The sequence below is a fragment of the Polyodon spathula genome, chromosome 3 (assembly GCF_017654505.1).
Source record: "Polyodon spathula isolate WHYD16114869_AA chromosome 3, ASM1765450v1, whole genome shotgun sequence".
Classification (NCBI taxonomy): domain Eukaryota; kingdom Metazoa; phylum Chordata; class Actinopteri; order Acipenseriformes; family Polyodontidae; genus Polyodon; species Polyodon spathula.
Window position 1 is genome coordinate 97,449,498 of NC_054536.1, and position 20,000 is coordinate 97,469,497.

The 20,000-nt window shown below is 41.2% G+C and overlaps 1 protein-coding gene across 1 annotated transcript in view; it reads right to left on the reverse strand.

Annotated features, from left to right (window-relative positions):
* Positions 1-15,179, reverse strand: part of LOC121309664 (dentin sialophosphoprotein-like) — a 20,788-nt gene extending 5,609 nt beyond the window's left edge. The window contains exons 1-16 of the mRNA XM_041242726.1: positions 15,112-15,179; positions 11,798-11,859; positions 11,551-11,568; positions 10,593-10,658; positions 10,046-10,090; positions 8,524-8,565; positions 7,863-7,907; positions 6,132-6,176; positions 5,760-5,807; positions 4,381-4,422; positions 3,722-3,766; positions 2,654-2,698; positions 1,616-1,663; positions 1,117-1,164; positions 651-698; positions 186-233 (exon numbers count right to left, since the gene is read on the reverse strand). Of these exons, the coding sequence (XP_041098660.1) occupies positions 186-233; positions 651-698; positions 1,117-1,164; positions 1,616-1,663; positions 2,654-2,698; positions 3,722-3,766; positions 4,381-4,422; positions 5,760-5,807; positions 6,132-6,176; positions 7,863-7,907; positions 8,524-8,565; positions 10,046-10,090; positions 10,593-10,658; positions 11,551-11,568; positions 11,798-11,859; positions 15,112-15,140 (724 nt within the window). The 5' untranslated portion in view covers positions 15,141-15,179. The remainder of the gene's footprint in view (positions 1-185; positions 234-650; positions 699-1,116; positions 1,165-1,615; positions 1,664-2,653; positions 2,699-3,721; positions 3,767-4,380; positions 4,423-5,759; positions 5,808-6,131; positions 6,177-7,862; positions 7,908-8,523; positions 8,566-10,045; positions 10,091-10,592; positions 10,659-11,550; positions 11,569-11,797; positions 11,860-15,111) is intronic.
* Between the last annotated feature and the right edge of the window lie 4,821 nt (positions 15,180-20,000).

Consider the following 20,000-nt stretch of genomic DNA (forward strand, 5'->3'; position numbering starts at 1 on the left):
ATGTATCTGCAGTGTATCAGTGATTCAGAGTGCATGAAACTGCAGTGTATCAGTGATTCAGAGTGCATGGAGCTGCAGTGTATCAGTGATGCAGAGTGCATGGATCTGCAGTGTGTCACTGAATTCAGAGTGCTTGGATCTTTAGTGCATCAGTGATTCACAGTGCATTGATCCATTCTTCTTACCTTTGGAATCACTATCAGAAGAAGAGTCTTTTCCTTCCTCATCAACATCTGAAGAAACAAACAAGATCTATTTATGGTGAGCCTCTGTTAAGTATACAGTCAAATATAACTCTACACTATTCTCAAGATAATACAGCTGAACAGAAATTTTGCACAACCCAAATTGTTAATGGATTAGACATTCATCACCCTTGTCACCTCTTTTGTCATTGATTGGACATTCATAAACCTGGCCCTCTCTCATCAGTGATTGGACGTTCATAAACCTGGCCCTCAGTGATTCAGAGTGCATGGATCTGCAGTGTATCAGTGATTCAAAGTGCATTGATCCCCAGTGATTCAGAGTGCATGGATCTGCAGTGTATCAGTGATGCAGAGTGCATGGATCTGCAGTGTATCACTGAATTCAGTGCTTGGATCTTTTGTGCATCAGTGATTCACAGTGCATGGATCCATTCTTCTTACCTTTGGAATCATTCTCAGAAGAAGAGTCTTTTCCTTCCTCATCAACATCTGAAGAAACAAACAAGATCTATTTATGGCGAGCCTCTGTTAAGTATACAGTCAAATATAACTCTACACTATTCTCAAGATAATACAGCTGAACAGAAATTTTGCACAACCCAAATTGTTAATGGATTAGACATTCATCACCCTTGTCATCTCTTTTGTCATTGATTGGACATTCATAAACCTGGCCCTCTCTCATCAATGATTGCACGTTCATAAACCTGGCCCTCAGTGATTCAGAGTGCAAGGATCTGCAATGTATCAGTGATTCAAAGTGCATTGATCCCCAGTGATTCAGAGTGCATGGATCTGCAGTGTATCAGTGATTCACAGTGCATGGATCTGCAGTGTATCAGTGATTCACAGTGCATGGATCTTTTGAGTATCTGTGATTCACAGTGCATTGATCCATTCTTCTTACCTTTGGCATCACTCTCAGAAGAAGCGTCTTTTCCTTCCTTATCAACATCTGACGAAACAAACAAGATCTATTTATGGTGAGCCTCTGTTAAGTGTACAGTCAAATATAACTCTACACTATTCTGAAGATAATACAGCTGAACAGAAATTTTGTACAACCCAAATTGTTAATGGATTAGACATTCATCACCCTTGTCATCTCTTTTGTCATTAATTGGACATTCATAAACCTGGCCCTCTCTCATCAGTGATTGGACGTTCATAAACCTGGCCCTCAGTGATTCAGAGTGCAAGGATCTGCAGTGTATCAGTGATTCAAAGTGCATGGATCATCAGTGATTCAGAGTGCATGGATCTGCAGTGTATCAGTGATTCAGAGTGCGTGGATCTGCAGTGTATCAGTGATTCACAGTGCATGGATCTGCAGTGTATCAGTGATTCACAGTGCATGGATCTTTTGTGTATCCGTGATTCACAGTGCATTGATCCATTCTTCTTACCTTTGGCATCACTCTCAGAAGAAGAATCTTTTCCTTCCTTATCAACATCTGACGAGAGAAACAAGATCTGTTTATGGAGAGCCTCTGTTAAGTGTACAGTCATATATAACTATACACTATTCTGAAAATAATACTGCGGAACCGAATTTTTGCAGTTTGCCATTCTTTTCTCATGCTTAAATACTGTGCTTCTATCATTATTTACCACTGTTTTAAACAAATTTTACTGTGAGCATCAGTGTACTTTTACTATGATCTACTATCCATGCCATTAATTGCACATTATAAGAAAGGTTACAAATGAGTGGAGGCCATTCGGCCCATCTTGCTTGTTTGGTTGTTAGTAGCTTATTGATCCCAGAAACTCATCAAGCAGCTTCCCAGGGTGTCAGATTCAATAACATTGCGGGAGAGTTGGTTCACTAGTGTCACGCCTGCATAAACCAAGATGCGATCTGAGTGTTAACTGAGTCACGCCCACTCACTTTTCACGATTGTTTGTTGGACAGATAAAAGACAAGACTCCACGCCTTTGGAAGTGAGATTGAGGCAGGTAAACACTGATCCGTGTCTGTTTTGTAGATTCATGGCCAGTAACAAAGTTCAGGCTGAAAAAGTCCCCTGGGTCGACATTGTCAATACCTTTTAGAATTCTGAATGCTTTAATCAGATCTCTGCATAGTTTTCTTTACCAAGACTGAATGGATTAAATTATTTTAACCTGTCTGCTAATGACATGCCTTTTAAACCTGGAATAATTCTGGTCGTTCTTCTTTGCATTCTTTCTAGAGCAGCAATATCCTTTTTGTGGTGAGGTGACCAGACCTGAACACAATATTCTAGATGAGGTCTTACTGATGATGTGAGTACATTGTGTACTGTACGCACATGCTTGTTATCATGTTGTACATGGTTCTGTTACATTTATTTTCACCAAAAAAAATTGTTTATAAATTAGAGGATGAAACAACAATATTATAGTGGTAGCCTGTTAAGAGTTTCATTTGCTTAATGATCTTGTCTGAGAAATGCACTTACCCTGCGATTTTGAGTCTGACTCTGAAGACGTCTTATCTTCTGAAGCTATAGACACAAAATACAATCTTGTTATGAGTGGAGCTGTTCATCATAGTGACATGAAAACCCAACCATTTGTAAACATACACAGAGGCATAAAGGACATGGACTCTCAACAAATGCATGAAGACTCCTGATTAGAGGTGATAACTGTCTGGTAGCTGAGATCTTGGTAATGTTCTGCATGGCTGCCCTAGCAAGATATAACCTAGAACCTGAGATGGAACGGCTCTCCTACCTGTGGAACCTCTCACTGAGCTGCTATGGCTGTTGGTGTCAGAGTCTTAAAAATAAATAAAGAACAGTTCATGTTCATGTTGTTGTTGACGGATTTAAAATTATATTTCAGTTATATTTCCTTCTCCAGATCACTCATCGTTCAAGAGGAAGGATAGCATAATACAGACAATACCGTGCATTTATGATGGAGTGTCACTGTCAAACTGTATGCTAACAACAGTATGTCTATCCTTATGCATGGGAAGCAGATCTGTACTCGTGCAGTTTCGCATGGATCTTTGTGATTCAAGGTTCCCTTCGGAGACCCTCAAAGATTATATTTGGATTTGTCACTACCACACTGCATGAGCACATGTTTCCTTTTGGATTTGTCACTAACACACTGCATGAGCTCATGTTTCCTGTTGGATTTGCTCTGAAACACACTGAGTCTGATTAGCACATTTCAGCTTTGTGATAATACTGGAAGGTGGATGACTGTCCACTCAGAACACCAAGCTAAACAGATTCGAAAACTAAGAAATCAAGGAGGAGTTATAAATAAGCACAGCAATCACTGCTGACAGCATGCTGGGTTTCCTCTGCCTCTGTGTGCTTTATCTAAATAGTAATTCTGACTGTTACCCTAGTGCTATAACTTTGAAAAAAAGCCATAATATAAAATAGACATATTTACGAAACATAATATGGTACAATTATGCACACAGTGACTAAAGGACATATACATTTCTTATCATTAACATTTTTTAACTGACCGCCCAAATAACAATTTTTAAAAAATGAATGTACCTTTCGAATCAGTCTCTGACCTGCTTGCACTATCGGTTTGTGAATCTAAAACATCACAGAAAACCAACCAAACCATTATTGATGCTTCCTGCTGTAATGTGCTGTACATTTCAGGTATGTACCTGAAAACAGGTAAGATTAGATAGGATGTCAGGATATGAATTGAGTTGATTTTGGAGTTAGTCATATTGGGCTCTATTTTGCCAGAAAGGTTACAAGTGGAAAGAACCATTTTCAATTTCTCTGGGACTGTGCCTCCTGATGCCTCTGCAAGCTTACGATTCAACAAGGCAGCAGCTCAGAATATAGGCTTTGCTTGTGTTGCATTGATCGATAAATAAGTGGACTGTGGGCTAAGGTTTGCAAAATTGTTTGGGTTCACACCTTAATGGCAGCACTCCAGTGACACTGTGATTACACCATTGTTACTGCAGGAGGTGATGCTTTGTTTGCAGACTCTTCAACCCCACTAACCCTAGGGAATGAGCGGCACTTGTGCATTTGAAGCATTAACAGTGATTATAACTATGAAGTTAATTTGAATGTAGCTGATAACGTTTTCATTGACCACCCTATCTGCAACAAAGGGAAACACATTCAGAATCACAAGGTTATTTTTGATGATCTAATAAAAACAATTTAAAATCAGTTAAACTTACCCGTAGAATCAGATTCTACGGTGCTTGTATCTTCTTCTGTATCTAAGACAACAAGAAAATTAAATAAGCAGCTTCTCTTGGTCACACGCTCTGTCTGTATTTGATTGTGCACTGCTGCTCTACCCAATGCTACATTGAGAGTAGCAAATTCATGAAGGAGCAAAGCCAGATTAAACACATACCTCCTGAGGTGACAGGAGAACACTGACCCTTCGAATCAGACTCTGAATCTGTCATTCACAGGCAGTGCATATAGATTGAATCGATACAAGGGGTTGTATTATTGCATTTGCTGCATGGTAGTGCCCTGCAACGCAGCTTCCTGATTGGTGGATGAAAGCTCTGAGGTTTCAAATGTAAAAAATGGTCTACAGTGGTTTTAATCTTGGCCCCTCCCTGTCCATAATTTGGTGCATCTGGACATATTCTATAATTATTCTATATTCTATTGTATGTTTAAATTCTATATTTATAAAGTCTTACATGCCCATTGTGGCTGTGCCATTGTGGGCCTGAGTGATAGGAGTCTGGAAAATATGTAACTTGGTTTTAATGATGACTTCTTGTATTTGAACGCTCAGGAGAGTTTTTTTTTTTTTATCCTCATCGGTGTCTACAAGCAAAATCACAACTCACATTGTTAATGGATTAGACATTCATCACCGTTGTCATCTCTTTCATCACTGATTGGACATTCATAAACCTGGCCTTCTCTCATCAGTGATTGGACATTCATAAACCTGGCCACCAGTGATTCAGAGTGCATGGATCTGCAGTGTATCAGTGATTCAAAGTGCACTGATCCCCATTGATTCAGAGTGCATGGATCTGCAGTATATCAGTGATTCAGAGTGCATGGATCTGCAGTGTTTCAGTGATTCACAATGCATGGATCCGCAGGGTATCAATGAATCACTGTGCATGGATCTGTAGTGTATCAGTGATTCAGAGTGCATGGATCTGCAGTCAGTATTCAGTGATTCATTCAGTGCATGGATCTGCAGTGTATCAGTGATTCAGAGTGCATGGATCTGCAGTGTATCAGTGATTCAGAGTGCATGGATCTGCAGTGTATCAGTGATTCACAGTGCATGGATCTGCAGTGTATCAGTGATTCACAGTGCATGGATCTGCAGTGTATCAGTGATTCACAGTGCATGGATCTGCAGTGTATCAGTGATTCACAGTGCATGGATCTGTAGTGTATCAGTGATTCATTCTCAAGTGCATGGATCTGCAGTGTATCAGTGATTCACAGTGCATGGATCTGCAGTGTATCAGTGATTCACAGTGCATGAATCTGTAGTGTATCAGTGATTCACAGTGCATGGATCTGTAGTGTATCAGTGATTCACAGTGCATGGATCCATTCTTCTCACCTTTGGAATCACTCTCAGAAGAGGAGTCTTTTCCTTCCTCATCAACATCTAAAGAAACAAACAAGATCTATTTATGGTGCGCCTCTGTTAAATATACAGTCATATATAACTATATACTATTCTCAAGATAAAACAGCGGAACTGAATTTTTGCAGTTTGTCATTCTTTTCCCATGCTTAAACTGTGCTTCTATCATTATTGAACATTGTGTACTGTAAGCACGTGCTTGTTTCATGTTGTACATTGTTCTGTTACATTTATTTTGATCAAGAAAAAGTTGTATTTAAACTAGAGGATGAAACAACAATACTATAGTGGTAGCCTGTTAAGAGTTTCATTTGCTTAATGATCTTGTCTGAGAAATGCACTTACCCTGCGATTTTGAGTCTGACTCTGAAGACGTCTTATCTTCTGAAGCTATAGACACAAAATACAATCTTGTTATGAGCTGATCTGTTCATCATAGTGACATGAAAACCCAACCATTTGTAAACATACACAGAGGCATAAAGGACATGGACTCTCAACAAATGCATGAAGACTCCTGATTAGAGGTGATTACTGTCTGGTAGGTGAGCTCTCAGTATGGTTCTGCATGACTGCCCTAGCATGACATAACCTAGAACCTGAGATGGAACGGCTCTCCTACCTGTGGAACCTCTCACTGAGCTGTTATGACTGTCGGTGTCAGAGTCTTAAAAATAAATAAAGAACAGTTCTTGTTCATGTTGTTGTTGACGGATTTAAAATTATATTTTAGTTATATTTCCTTCTCCAGATCACTCAGTGTTCAAGTGGAAAGATAGCATTATACAGACAATACCGTGCATTTATGATGGAGTGTCACTGTCGAAGTGTATGCTAACAACAGTATGTCCATCCTATTGCATGGGAAGCAGATCTGTACTCGTGCAGTTTCGCATGGATCTTTGTGATTCAAGGTTCCCTTCGGAGCCCCTCAAAGATTATATTTGGATTTGTCACTACCACACTGCATGAGCACACGTTTCCTGTTGGATTTGTCACTACCACATTCCATGAGCACAAGTTTCCTTTTGGATTTGTCACTAACACACTGCATGAGCACACGTTTCCTGTTGGATTTGCTCTGAAACACACTGAGTCTGATTAGCACATTTCAGCTGTGTGATAATACTGGAAGGTGGATGACTGTCCACTCAGAACACCAAGCTAAACGGACTCGAAAACTAAGAAATCAAGGAGGAGTTATAAATAAGCACAGCAATCACTGCTGACAGCATGGTGGGTTTCCTTTGCCTCTGTGTGCTTTATCTAAATAGTAATTCTGACTGTTTCCCTAGTGCCATAACTTTGAAAAAAAGCCATAATATAAAATAGACATATATAGGAAACATAATATGGTACAATTATGCACACAGTTAAAGGACTGTCACAAAGACGACCGGTGTGGGTGGCGTCAGACCAGAAACAGGAAAATAAACAGAGAGGTGGAATTTGGTTGAGCTGAGTGAATGCTTTCGCTCAGCATTTAATAAATAAACAGAACAGAAAATAAACGGTGGTAACAATCAGAAACACAAGGACACGACACATTCGCCAAAATAAACAGACCAACAAAAACGGACTAAACAAAACACGGTGAGCAGATATTTTATGATGATTCTTATTATTCTTATTCTTATTATTCTCTTTATCCATCTCCAATCCCGTTCTCCACTCACCGAACACCCAACCGCGAGTGGGTAAAAACATGTTGCTTTTATGCAGCTGTACCGAGACTCGACTGCTAATCAATCATTCATTTGGAGTCTCGGTACAACTGCACGTGAATTAATAAAGTGCAATTCCCCATGCTCACATATTATTACATTTTACTTGCACGTGAAGTGCTGTGCAATCCTTGTCCCTAAATACAAATATACAATTTAAACACTCGTGTTACACAGACCCATTTATATCCCGTGTACCAATGACTATACACCAACATTAACACATAACACGCAACATATAACAGAAAATATACACAGGGACGGGCACTTTGTCACAAGAACATATACATTTCTTATCATTAACATTTTTTAACTGACCCCCCAAATAACAATTTTTAAAAAATGAATGTACCTTTCGAATCAGTCTCTGACCTGCTTGCACTATCGGTGCATGAATCTAAAACAACACAGAAAACCAACCAAACCATTATTGATGCTTCCTGCTGTAATGTGCTGTACATTTCAGGTATGTACCTGAAAACAGGTAAGATTAGATAGGATGTCAGGATATGAATTGAGTTGATTTTGGTTTAAGTTATATTGGGCTCTATTTTGCCAGAAAGGTTACAAGTGGAAAGAACCATTTTCAATTTCTCTGGGACTGTGCCTCCTGGTGCCTCTGCAAGCTTACGATTCAACAAGGCAGCAGCTCAGAATATGGGCTTTGCTTGTGTTGCATTGATCGATAAATAAGTGGACTGTGGGCTAAGGTTTGCAAAATTGTTTGGGTTCACACCTTAACGACAGCACTCCAGTGACACTGTGATTACACCATTGTTACTGCAGGAGGTGATGCTTTGTTTGCAGACTTTTCAACCCCACTAACCCTAGGCAATGAGGGGCACTTGTGCATTTGAAGCATTAACAGTGAATATAACTGTGAAGTTAATTTGAATGTAGCCGATAACGTTTTAATTGACCACCCTATTTACAACAAAGGGAAACTTACATTCAGAATCACAAGGTTATTTTTGATGATCTAATAAAAACTATTTAAAATCGGTTAAACTTACCCTTAGAGTCAGATTTTACAGACCTTGTATCTTCTTCTGTATCTATGACAACAAGAAAATTAAATAAGCAGCTTCTTTTGGTCACACGCTCTGTCTGTATTTGGTTGTGCACTGCTGCTCTACCCAATGCTACATTGAGAGTAGCAAATTCATGATGGAGCAAACCTAGATTAAACACAGGCCTCCTGAGGTGACAGGAGAACACTGACCCTTTGAATCAGACTGTGAAGCCATCATTCACAGGTAGTGCATATAGATTGAATTGATACAAGGGCTTGTATTATTGCATTTGCTGCATGGTAGTGCCCTGCAACGCAGCTTCCTGATTGGTGGATGAAAGCTCTGAGGTTTCTAATGTAAAAAATGATCTTCTTTGGTTTTAGTCTTGTTCCCTCCCTAATTTGGTGCATCTGGACATATTCTATAATTATTCTATATTCTACTGTATGTTTAAATTCTATATTTATAAAGTCTTACATGCCCATTGTGGCTGTGCCATTGTGGGCCTGAGTGATAGGAGTCTGGGGGGTTGGGAGTATCACATCATAAAAACTGTTCTTTAAATGAAAGGTGCATTGCATCAAAAAGGGTGTTTACAGCAACTGTGCAAGATGTTAAAATGCTATTACAGAAACTTGTCAATTTGATTTACCTGATCATGGCCACCAGGGTTTACAAATAGTTGTTGCTACAGCAATGACAGTTTAGAATAGTTTCCCATGTTTGCTTTACCATACCTCTTTGGGCTTTACAATGTTTGTCAGTGTTTTGACATGCTTTCACTATGTTTTAATTGATTTTGTTTTGCTTTCACTGTTTTAATACACTTTTCTATGCTTTCACTATGTTTTTATATACTATGCTATGTTTTCACTATGTTTTCACTACTTTGCTACGCGTTCACTTTTTAAATTGACTTTGCTATGCTTTCAGTATGTTTAATACACATCACAAACTATACATTTTGTTGTATGTACTAAGAGAAAATATGTTAATGAAAAGAGCCGCAATATACTTATTTAAATATTTGTTGCATCTTCTTAACGACGTCTCTAGCATTATACACTGTGAGAGTCCTGGGACATTGTCCATATAAAGAGTGGGAATTGAGTTGTGGATTGCTGCAGCAGAAGGAGCCCATAGGATAACGTCTATACATGCAAGGGCGCAAGAATCAAAATAACATCGTTAAATGTAAACATCATCTGTACAATGAATTCTCTTCCATCTTCATTTTACGGAAACAAAACATTGCTCCCTGGTGGCCCAGTGATACTGTACAGAATATTCACGACAGTCCCATCTTTAAGAAACTGGAGTAAAACCAATGAGGGAAAGAAGAGAGAAAGAAAAGGCGCTGTCGCCTCGCTAGCCTTTCAATAGTGTTTAACCCCTTGCTGCCCAGTGTCCAATATATTTGACATTTGGAAAATAGGGAACATACCTTGGGATTAAGGGTTAATGTCTTGATTGCAAAGCATTCATGCATCAGATAGGAGTGTCAAGCAACTTTTATACTTGCCTGTTGTTTCTGTGATGTCAATCTGGATGTCAACATCAGATTCATCTAAACGACAAAACAGGTGGAAACAGTCCTTTAATGAACGGTCTCCTATACAATACCTAATGTGTATGATTATTATTATTGTGTATTCACTTTCTCATATAACAGGTATATTATTATTATTATTATTATTATTATTATTATTATTATTATTATTATTATTATTGTGTATTCATCATCCTATATCTAACTTATTATTAGGCACTCTTTTTAAAACTTTTTTGTTAATTTTATATCATGTGATTTATTTTTATTATCTAAACAAAAAAAAAACAGTTGTTGATTATTAGATAAAAAAAGCACTGATTTTGAGATACCCCTTTCCTTTTCCTCTTTGTGAAAGGGTTAGGGTTTGGTGTTACAATATGTACAATATAACATGGTACTGTACTTATTTATTTAATTATAGAAGAACCTCAAAACCAAAAGTCTTTTCATTGCTTTAATTGGAATTAAAGAAACACAGCTGATGATTCTGTGGATAACAAAGAAACTGGTACTGTACCTGTTCTGATGTCAATCAAAGTAAGAGTGTGGTTTCTCTTCAGCTTGTGTCTCACTGAAATTGATGCTGAAATAATGGATTCATTCATAAACCATACAGGGATATAAATATGTTTTATGAATAGGTTTGTTTATTTAACAATTCACAATGAAAAGGGTTTTATGTTAAAGGGAAATTGATTTTGTAAACTATTTAATTGTGAATTGTAAAATAAAGAACGAATTGTAAAATAAACAAACCCTTTCATTGTGAATTTGAAATAGAGTGAATTGTAAATTAAACAAACCCTTTCGTTGTGAATTTGAAATAGAGTGAATTGTAAAATAAACAAACCCTTTTGTTGTGAATTTGAAATAGAGTGAATTGTAAAATAAACAAACCCTTTCATTGTGAATTGTAAAATAAAGAGTGAATTGTAAATTAAACAAACCCTTTCATTGTGAATTGTATGCTGTTACTGCAACTTGTAAAGCACTTTGTGATGGTGGTCCACTGTGAAATGCGCTAAATAAAATAAAGATTGATTGATAGTGCCATCCTGTGGTTGGAAAAGGGACACTTTAGGGTATTTATTGAATATTCACCATCGTTCAGACCATCAAAAAAGACCCCAAAGAAGCAAGATTAATAAAGCACTTACTACTTTATTTTTCTGCGATGCAAGAACATATGTATGAAAGACATTGTTTACTAAACAATTAGCAGAAGTTGCTGGTAGAATAATATTGATGCTTGAGCATGCTCAACCCTACTTTGAATCATGAATATATTACGATGCAGTATGGGTCAGACTCTGTTAGAGCAGCCTGCTCTTATTGAAGGTACCCACAGATATCCCTGTGATGGTATATATTGTATGTATGTAAGTACATAAACAAATAATGAATGCAATGCACAACACTGTTTTGTTAGCTTTATCTATTTTAAATGTTTTCTGTTAAATTTATACTTTTCTTACCATCTTTATCTGATCCATCTGTGGAAAAAAGAATAAATCAAAAAGGATTACAAATGTAATAATAATAATAATAATAATAATAATAATAATAATAATAATAATAATAATAATAATAATGCAGATAGAAATGCACTGTGAATCAAAATAAATCAATCAGAAAAGAGAAATGAATCTGAACCTTCACTGTGAATTAACATAAAATATTAATTTACCACAAATTAAAAGTCAGAAAAAAATACAAGCTTACCATCTATTGGTGCAGCAAAAACTACAGCCACCAATGCCAAAGCAGAAACAAGCAAAAGAGTTCTGAAATCACAGAAAAGAGAAATGTGACTGAACTGCAGTAGCTCAGTAATCAAAGCACTGTGAATCAGTGGCTGTGGACTGAGATAGAACCTGCACTGTGAATCAGTGACTGTGGACTGAGATAGAACCTGCACTGTGAATCAGTGGCTGTGGACTGAGATAGAACCTGCACTGTGAATCAGTGGCTGTGGACTGAGACAGAACCTGCTGAAGACAGGACAGACTAATCTTTACCAGTGACAGAGGAGACCGAACCTGCTGAAGACAGGACATGCTGCTCTTTACCAGTGACAGAGGGGACCGAACCTGCTGAAGACAGGACAGGCTGCTCTTTACCAGTGACAGAGGGGACCGAACCTGCTAAAGACAGGACAGACTGCTCTTTACCAGTGACAGAGGAGACCAAACCTGCTGAAGACAGGACAGGCTGCTCTTTACCAGTGACAGAGGGGACCGAACCTGCTGAAGACAGGACAGACTGCTCTTTACCAGTGACAGAGGAGACCGTACCTGCTAAAGACAGGACAGACTGCTCTTTACCAGTGACAGAGGGGACCGAACCTGCTGAAGACAGGACAGGCTGCTCTTTACCAGTGACATAGGGTACCGAACCTGCTAAAGACAGGACAGACTGCTCTTTACCAGTGACAGAGGGGACCGAACCTGCTGAAGACAGGACAGACTGCTCTTTACCAGTGACAGAGGGGACCGAACCTGCTGAAGACAGGGCAGACTGCTCTTTACCAGTGACATAGGGTACCGAACCTGCTGAAGACAGGACAGGCTGCTTCTTGTTCAGTGGTCCTCTGTCACTCCAATTGAGAGAAAAGACTTTGATTCACTCACTAGTAGGAGGAGGTGACCACTGTTGTACTGGTGCAATTGGCAAGGACTGAATTGACTGGTAATGAAGGTGACAAAACAATATCGCTATAAAAAAGATATTGCTGCTCTAGAAAGAGTGCAAAGAAGAGCGACCAGAATTATTCCGGGCTTAAAAGGCATGTCATATGCAGACAGGCTAAAAGAATTGAATCTGTTCAGTCTTGAACAAAGAAGACTACGTGGCGACCTAATTCAAGCATTCAAAATTCTAAAAGGTATTGACAGTGTCGACCCAAGGGACTTTTTCAGCCTGAAAAAAGAAACAAGGACCAGGGGTCACAAATGGAGTTTAGAAAAAGGGGCATTCAGAACAGAAAATAGGAGACACTTTTTTACACAGAGAATTGTGAGGGTCTGGAATCAACTCCCCAGTAATGTTGTTGAAGCTGACACCCTGGGATCCTTCAAGAAGCTGCTTGATGAGATTTTGGGATCAATAAGCTACTAACAACCAAACGAGCAAGATGGGCCGAATGGCCTCCTCTCGTTTGTAAACTTTCTTATGTTCTTATGTTCTTATGTTCTTATATCTCCTTGTGGCAAAGTGCCCGCCCCTGTGTGTATGTTATGTGTTGAGTTTTAATGTATAGTCATTGGTACACGGGATATAAACGGGTCTGTGTAACACAAGTGTTTAAAATGTATATTTGTATTTAGGCACGAGGATTGCACAGCATTTCACGTGCAAGTAAAAAGTAATAATATGTGAGCACGGGGAATTGCACTTTATTAATTCACGTGCAGTTGTACAGCTGCATAAAAGCTACATGTTTTCACCCACTTGGGGTTGTGTGTTTGGTGAGTGGAGAACGGGATTGGAGTCAGAGGTAATTGTAAAAATAATAAGTAGTTAAATATCATCTCACCGTGTTTTGTCTGTATAGTTCGTTTTGTTTGTCTTTTTGTTTTGGCAACGAGTGCCGTGTCCTGTGTGTTTTTGTCTTACAATCTTTTTATTTTCTGTTCAGTTTATTTATTAAATGCTGAGCGAAACCATTCGCTCAGCTCCACCAAACTCCACCTCTCGCTGTCATTTATTTCCTGCTTCTGGTCTGATGTCACCCACTCCGGCCGTCTTTGTGACACTCCTTTACACGTTTTTAAACAGAATTAAGCATTCTATAGATTTCTTTTTAGAAAAGTTTTATCAACAACAAACTGTTTTTAAATAAAACAAACTATTCTTTAACTAGCACTTGAGATAAACGTTCAGTGAATAGGGTTCAAGGTAACACAAGTTAGACATTTCATGAAAGACCAGAACAGTCAAAAATAAATGAAAAGAAAAATAATAATTATAAATCACATATCACAAATTGTGAAAAGTGTTGAATTTAAATCAAGGGAAGTAATGTTAAAACTGTACAATGCACTAGTAAGACCTCATCTTGAATATTGTGTGCAGTTCTGGTCACCTCGCTATAAAAAAGATATTGCTGCTCTAGAAAGAGTGCAAAGAAGAGCAACCAGAATTATTCCGGGCTTAAAAGGCATGTCATATGCAGACAGCCTAAAGGAATTGAATCTGTTCAGTCTTGAACAAAGAAGACTACGTGGCGACCTAATTCAAAATTCTAAAAGGTATTGACAGTGTCGACCCCAGGGACTTTTTCAGCCTGAAAAAAGAAACAAGGACCAGGGGTCACAAATGGAGTTTAGAAAAAGGGGCATTCAGAACAGAAAATAGGAGACACTTTTTTACACAGAGAATTGTGAGGGTCTGGAATCAACTCCCCAGTAATGTTGTTGAAGCTGACACCCTGGGATCCTTCAAGAAGCTGCTTGATGAGATTTTGGGATCAATAAGCTACTAACAACCAAACGAGCAAGATGGGCCGAATGGCCTCCTCTCGTTTGTAAACTTTCTTATGTTCTTAAATCAACCAATCACAGTGAAGTATTGGCCACAATTCCCATCCTCTCACCCAAATTGCATGAGATGACATGCACAAAGAGAGACCATACACATACTTATAAAACAGCATTGCATGCACCCATCTGTACAGCTCTGTTCTTCTTTTAATTTAATTTCATATTCAAACTGGTATCAGGAAAGAACATTTGCCTATCCTCCATTTCAAAATCTCTAAAAGCCACTGCACAATTATCACAAATGAAATCTACATTTTTTTAGAGCAAGTTAAATTTGGTGTAAAAATAACCACTTAATAAAAAAATCTTTTTTTTTTAAGAAAGAAAGAAGAAAACTGCCTAAGGTATTACTTTTCTTAAACTTTATTTTGCTTGGTTTGTTAGCCACTATCTCAATTGACACACACCACTTGTTTCAGCAGGAGGAAGCACTTGCAGTTTTTAATAAACATCGCAGTCACACACAACAAAACAAACCACTTTATATTCACTTACCGGGATAACATTTTTGTTAGGAATTTCATCAACCAAAGCTGGACAATATGCAGCAAACCTTTAGTCTTCAGCTGTAGTGTGTTACTGGATTGAGACCAAGGGGTTTTATACCTTTGCAACTCCCTAAATCGAGAAGGGGCGTGCCTGTGTGATGGAAATCAGGCAAGGAAAAACGTCTAAGGTTACTTTCATTAAAACAGGGTAAAGGGTGTGACCTGTTACCTTTTGTCTTGTATGAAAAAGGTTTCATTTCTGCATTAGCAGCTCTTGTAAACAGAGACCTGATCATTCGAACCAGAAAATCTATGTAATCTGAAACATTTCTCACTTTATTTCAGACTTTCATTTGAAGGTCATTGTTCTTATGTTAAATAAAGAAATTCCTGGCGTCATCAAGGTTTATTCTAATGCCATGTCTTCACCAAGGTAAAAGGAGGTCAATACAAGCAATATGACATGTTTAGAGTGCTAATCTTGCCCTACCTGATGTAACATAATGGGCAGGGGAAAACACTGAGATTTTAAATCTGAACAGCATGCAGGCTTTTTGGCATAGTCCTGTATGGCAGAAAATAATTTGCAAGAAATACAGCAGCAGCTAATACATGATGTAACTGCACAGGTGTGTGGGGCTGCTGAAACATTGAATGAATAACTGGAGAGCTTTGTTAACGGAATTTGAAAGTAAACTAACCAATTAGGCATTCCCCAGTTTCTCGTCCCATAGATTATCTGTACATTTTATTAGCGATTTTAATCTACACTGAATTTGTAATTAAATAACCACAAATTGAAATGAATTCATTTAGATAGATACCCCAAATGTTCAATTGCATTATTATTATTATTATTATTATTGGATTTGTTAAGTACAAGCTACCGACAAACCACTAGCGCATTAAACCTCTCAATTGTAAAATACAGAAGTAATGAAATTATGATTGACAATGTTTCTGTATCTGTATACAATAGAGAGGATATTGATCTTATATATTCGTTTTTTTGGGTGGTCATATAAAATGTGAGGTGTAATATTAACTGTTCTGTATACTTGCTAGATTATAAGATATAAAAAAATACATTTTGAATTCATAGCCATGTAGCAGGGAGAGATCTGTGCTGACTCTGCTGGCGTGTTCATGGGGTGCAGAAAGAGGGCGGCAGTCTCCCAACAACCGCCTGTGAGTCATGGCAGTGACACGGGGAGGTGGGAAAGTGGGTGTGTGGACTTTCCTCCTCTCTGAATGGCTGAGAGGAGAGTCTTGGGAGATTGTTGGTCCTATAAAGTAACGCTCTGCTGTTTCCTCAGGTCTGCCCTTATAGACGCACTGAGAGTGCGGAAACGCTGGTCGCGGACCGAGAACCAGCCGGGAGAGAAAAAGACACGAAAGTGTCACAGTGAGACAGTGAGAGCGGGGAACCCTTGGGCAGACCCCTTAAAAATATAACAGAGCAGGCTAGGTAGCCGGCAGCGTAGGATGGAGATCCGGGTCGCATGGGCAGCGGCGACCGAGATATTGCTGCAGAGTGCAGCACCTTTTATTTGTAGTTTTGTTATTGTGTTATTTTTTCCCTTGTTATTTTTGCCTCTTTGAGCACCTGCAAGGCGCCGGTATTGTGTACCATCGGTTGGTATGCCCGTGGTTCTGTTTACCATCGTTGGTAAATCAGACCACGGACCCACAGCGCCATCTGCGGGATAAACCGAAAAACAGCACCCCGAAAATAAAACTGGGCACCTGTGCGGTGTTGCCAAATCCACCTGTCTGTCTCCTGTGTCAGTGAATTACCCACCACCCTTCCACACGTGGTGATAGGAGTGGGATTCACTGGCACTGCCCCAAGCAGTGCAGCTACAGAAGGAGCAGACTAGCGATGGATGCTACCCAGTTTGCCGCAATGATGGACCTCCTGTGACAGACGCTCACCGCGGCAGTGCAGGGGGCGGCCAGACCCACAGCTCCAGATCACTCCCTACAGAGACCCACCAAGATGACGGCCGAGGATCGACCTGACGCCTACTTGGAGGTGTTCGAGGCCATGGCGATCTCAGCCGGGTGGCCCCATGCCCAGTGGGCTAGCTGTTTGTTACCCCAACTCACCGGGGAGGCTCAAGCAGCTGCGAGGACGCTGTCCCTGGAGCACATGCTGGATTACCCCCTGCTAAAGGCAGCCATCCTGAATCGTGTGGGGGCCACCCCGGAGGGCTACCATAAGAGATTCCGGGAGGAGCAGTTTGCGGCGGGGGAGCACCCCCGAGCTATTGCCCACCGGCTAAAGGATTACGCCATGGGCTGGCTGAACCCGGACGCGGTCACCAAAGCTAGGTTGGTGGAGCTGATCGTGGTGGAGCGGTTTCTGGAGTGTCTGGCCCCGGGTCCGCGGCTATGGGTCCAGCGACAGGCACCAGATACTCTGGATCGGGCAGTCGAACAAGCCGAGCAGTACCAGGCAGCGGAGCCAACGCCTGTGAAACTGCCAGGGAGGAGTGCGGCTCCTGGATCGTCCCCTCAACCGGCCCCGGAGAGGGCGAAGGGACTAGGAGGAAGGGGAAGTCTAGGATTTGGTCGGGGGGTGTCGGTGGGAGCTCCCGGCCTGGGAACTGGGGCAGGGTGGGGATACCCACGGGCTACTGCAGTGTCGGACTGGGGTCTCGAGCAGATGCCTTATCGGCGAGCCCCTTCTATGGCTCCAGTGTTTCCCCCTCTTTCCAAAACTTCAGGGAGAGAAACCAGCCCACCGAGGTGTTGGACGTGCAGGGAGGCGGGCCACCTCGCCCGGGACTGTCCCGTGGAGTGTGACCTCAGCCGACCAGGTAGGCAAGTTCAATTACCTCAGTCACTTCAGCACAAGGGTTTTGTTATTCCTGTAACAGTGGATGGTACAAAAACCCAGGCTCTCCTGGATTCAGAGTGTGGTCAGTCTCTAGTACAGGAGAGCCTAATCTCACCGGGGCATAAACGTATATTGGGATGGGTGCCTATTAAATGTATTCATGGGGATGTCCGCTCCTATCCCAAGATCAAGGTGTGTATGACTATTGGCCAGCAGGTGACGCAGGTGCAGGTAGGATTATGTCCTCGATTTCCGGTACCAGTAATTCTGGGATGGGACTGTGAGCAGTTTAAAGATTGGTTGGCTGCCCTGACAGCCCCGTCCTCTTTATTGGCGAAGAAAGAGGAAGTAATTGGAGAGATTTTTCCCTTTCGCGATCCAGAATGGTTTTGCCATAAATTTAAACCCCGTAAAACTAAACGGGAGCGCCGGATCGCTAAGAATGAGGGCTGGCAATGGAGGGAGTCGGAGAAGTTTCAGGTGGGGGCGGTTGGTGAAGAGTCCGGGGGGGAGGTCGCGGAGCCAGCGCAGGGGTCTGGCTCGGCTGCCTCTGCTCGGGACTGACCTGACCCCAAGTTGGAAACCATGGGCGCTGATTTCTTAGCTTGCTCCCGTGACTTGGGCAGGCTCTTTGACCAAGCAGCGGTGGTTAATGGTCGGGTGGTCGAGCCCAGACGCGCCACCACGTATCCCCACTTTGAAATTGATCGAGACCTGCTGTACCGTGTTGATAAATTACCCCAGACCGGTGAAATGCATCATCAGTTGTTCATTCCTCAGTCCTTTAAGGAGGAATTGTTGCAGCTGGCTCACGTTATTCCCCTGTCTGGTCATTTGGGAAGGGATAAAACTAAAGCAAGGCTTATGTCACGGTTCTTCTGGCTGGGGCTGGATGGCGATGTCAAGCGGTTTTGTGAGCGTTGTGGGGAATGTCAAAAGGCCAGCCCTAGAGCCGAGCCCCACTGGTGCCTTTGCCCCTAGTGGAAGCTCTGTTTGAACGTATTGGGATGGACATTGTTGGGCCATTAGAGAGGAGCGCGGCAGGATACACCTACCTACTTGTCATTCTGGATTACGCTACGCGTTATCCAGAGGCAATTCCCCTCCGATCTATGTCCGCTAAGTCTGTTGCCAAAGAGCTTGTGAAGGTTTTCTCCCGGGTGGGGATTCCCAAAGAGATACTAACCGATCAAGGCACCAATTTTATGTCCCGGCTAATCCGCGGAACATGTAAGCTTTTGGGAATTAAGACCATTAGGACCTCTGTGTTTCATCCTCAGAACGACGGTTTGGTGGAACGCTTTAATAAGACCCTTAAGAACATGTTGCACAGATTTATTCGTAGTGATGTGCGTTACTGGGACCAGCTGATTCCTCCCCTTCTCTTTGCGATCAGAGAGGTTCCCCAGGCTTCCACGGGGTTTTCACCATTCGAGCTGCTGTATGGGCGGAGACCCCGGGGCGTGCTCGACCTGGTCAGAGAGATATGGGAGGAGCAGCAGGACAATTCGACCAATACCGTCCGGTATGTGTTGGACCTGCGCAAGCGTCTTGAGTCTTTTGGGAAATGGGCGCATGACAATTTGCAGCAGGCACAGCACAGACAGGAGACACAATATAACCGAGGAGCCCGGTTGTGCACATTTCAGCCAGGGGATAAGGTACTTCTGTTATTACCCAGTTCTGAGTCGAAACTCTTGGCTAAGTGGCAAGGACCCTTTGCGGTTACATACCAGGTTGGGAAGGTGGACTATGAGATCTGCCAGCCGGAGCGACGGACAGAGAAACACATTTACCATATCTATCTCTTAAAGCCTTGGTTGCAACCAGAGGTGTTGTTAGTGGCGCATGCAGATGACGTCACGGACCTGATCTTTCTGTGTTGGCAAGAAAAGGATCGGTACAGATTGCTGAGAATCTGACACCAAAGCAGAAATGTCAGGCTCACGTTCTGGTGGCGGAGTTTCCTGACGTGTTCTCTTCAGTCCCGGGGCAGACTCGAGTAGCCCATCATCACATTGATATTGAGCCGGGGGCGCTAGTTCGCCAGAGGC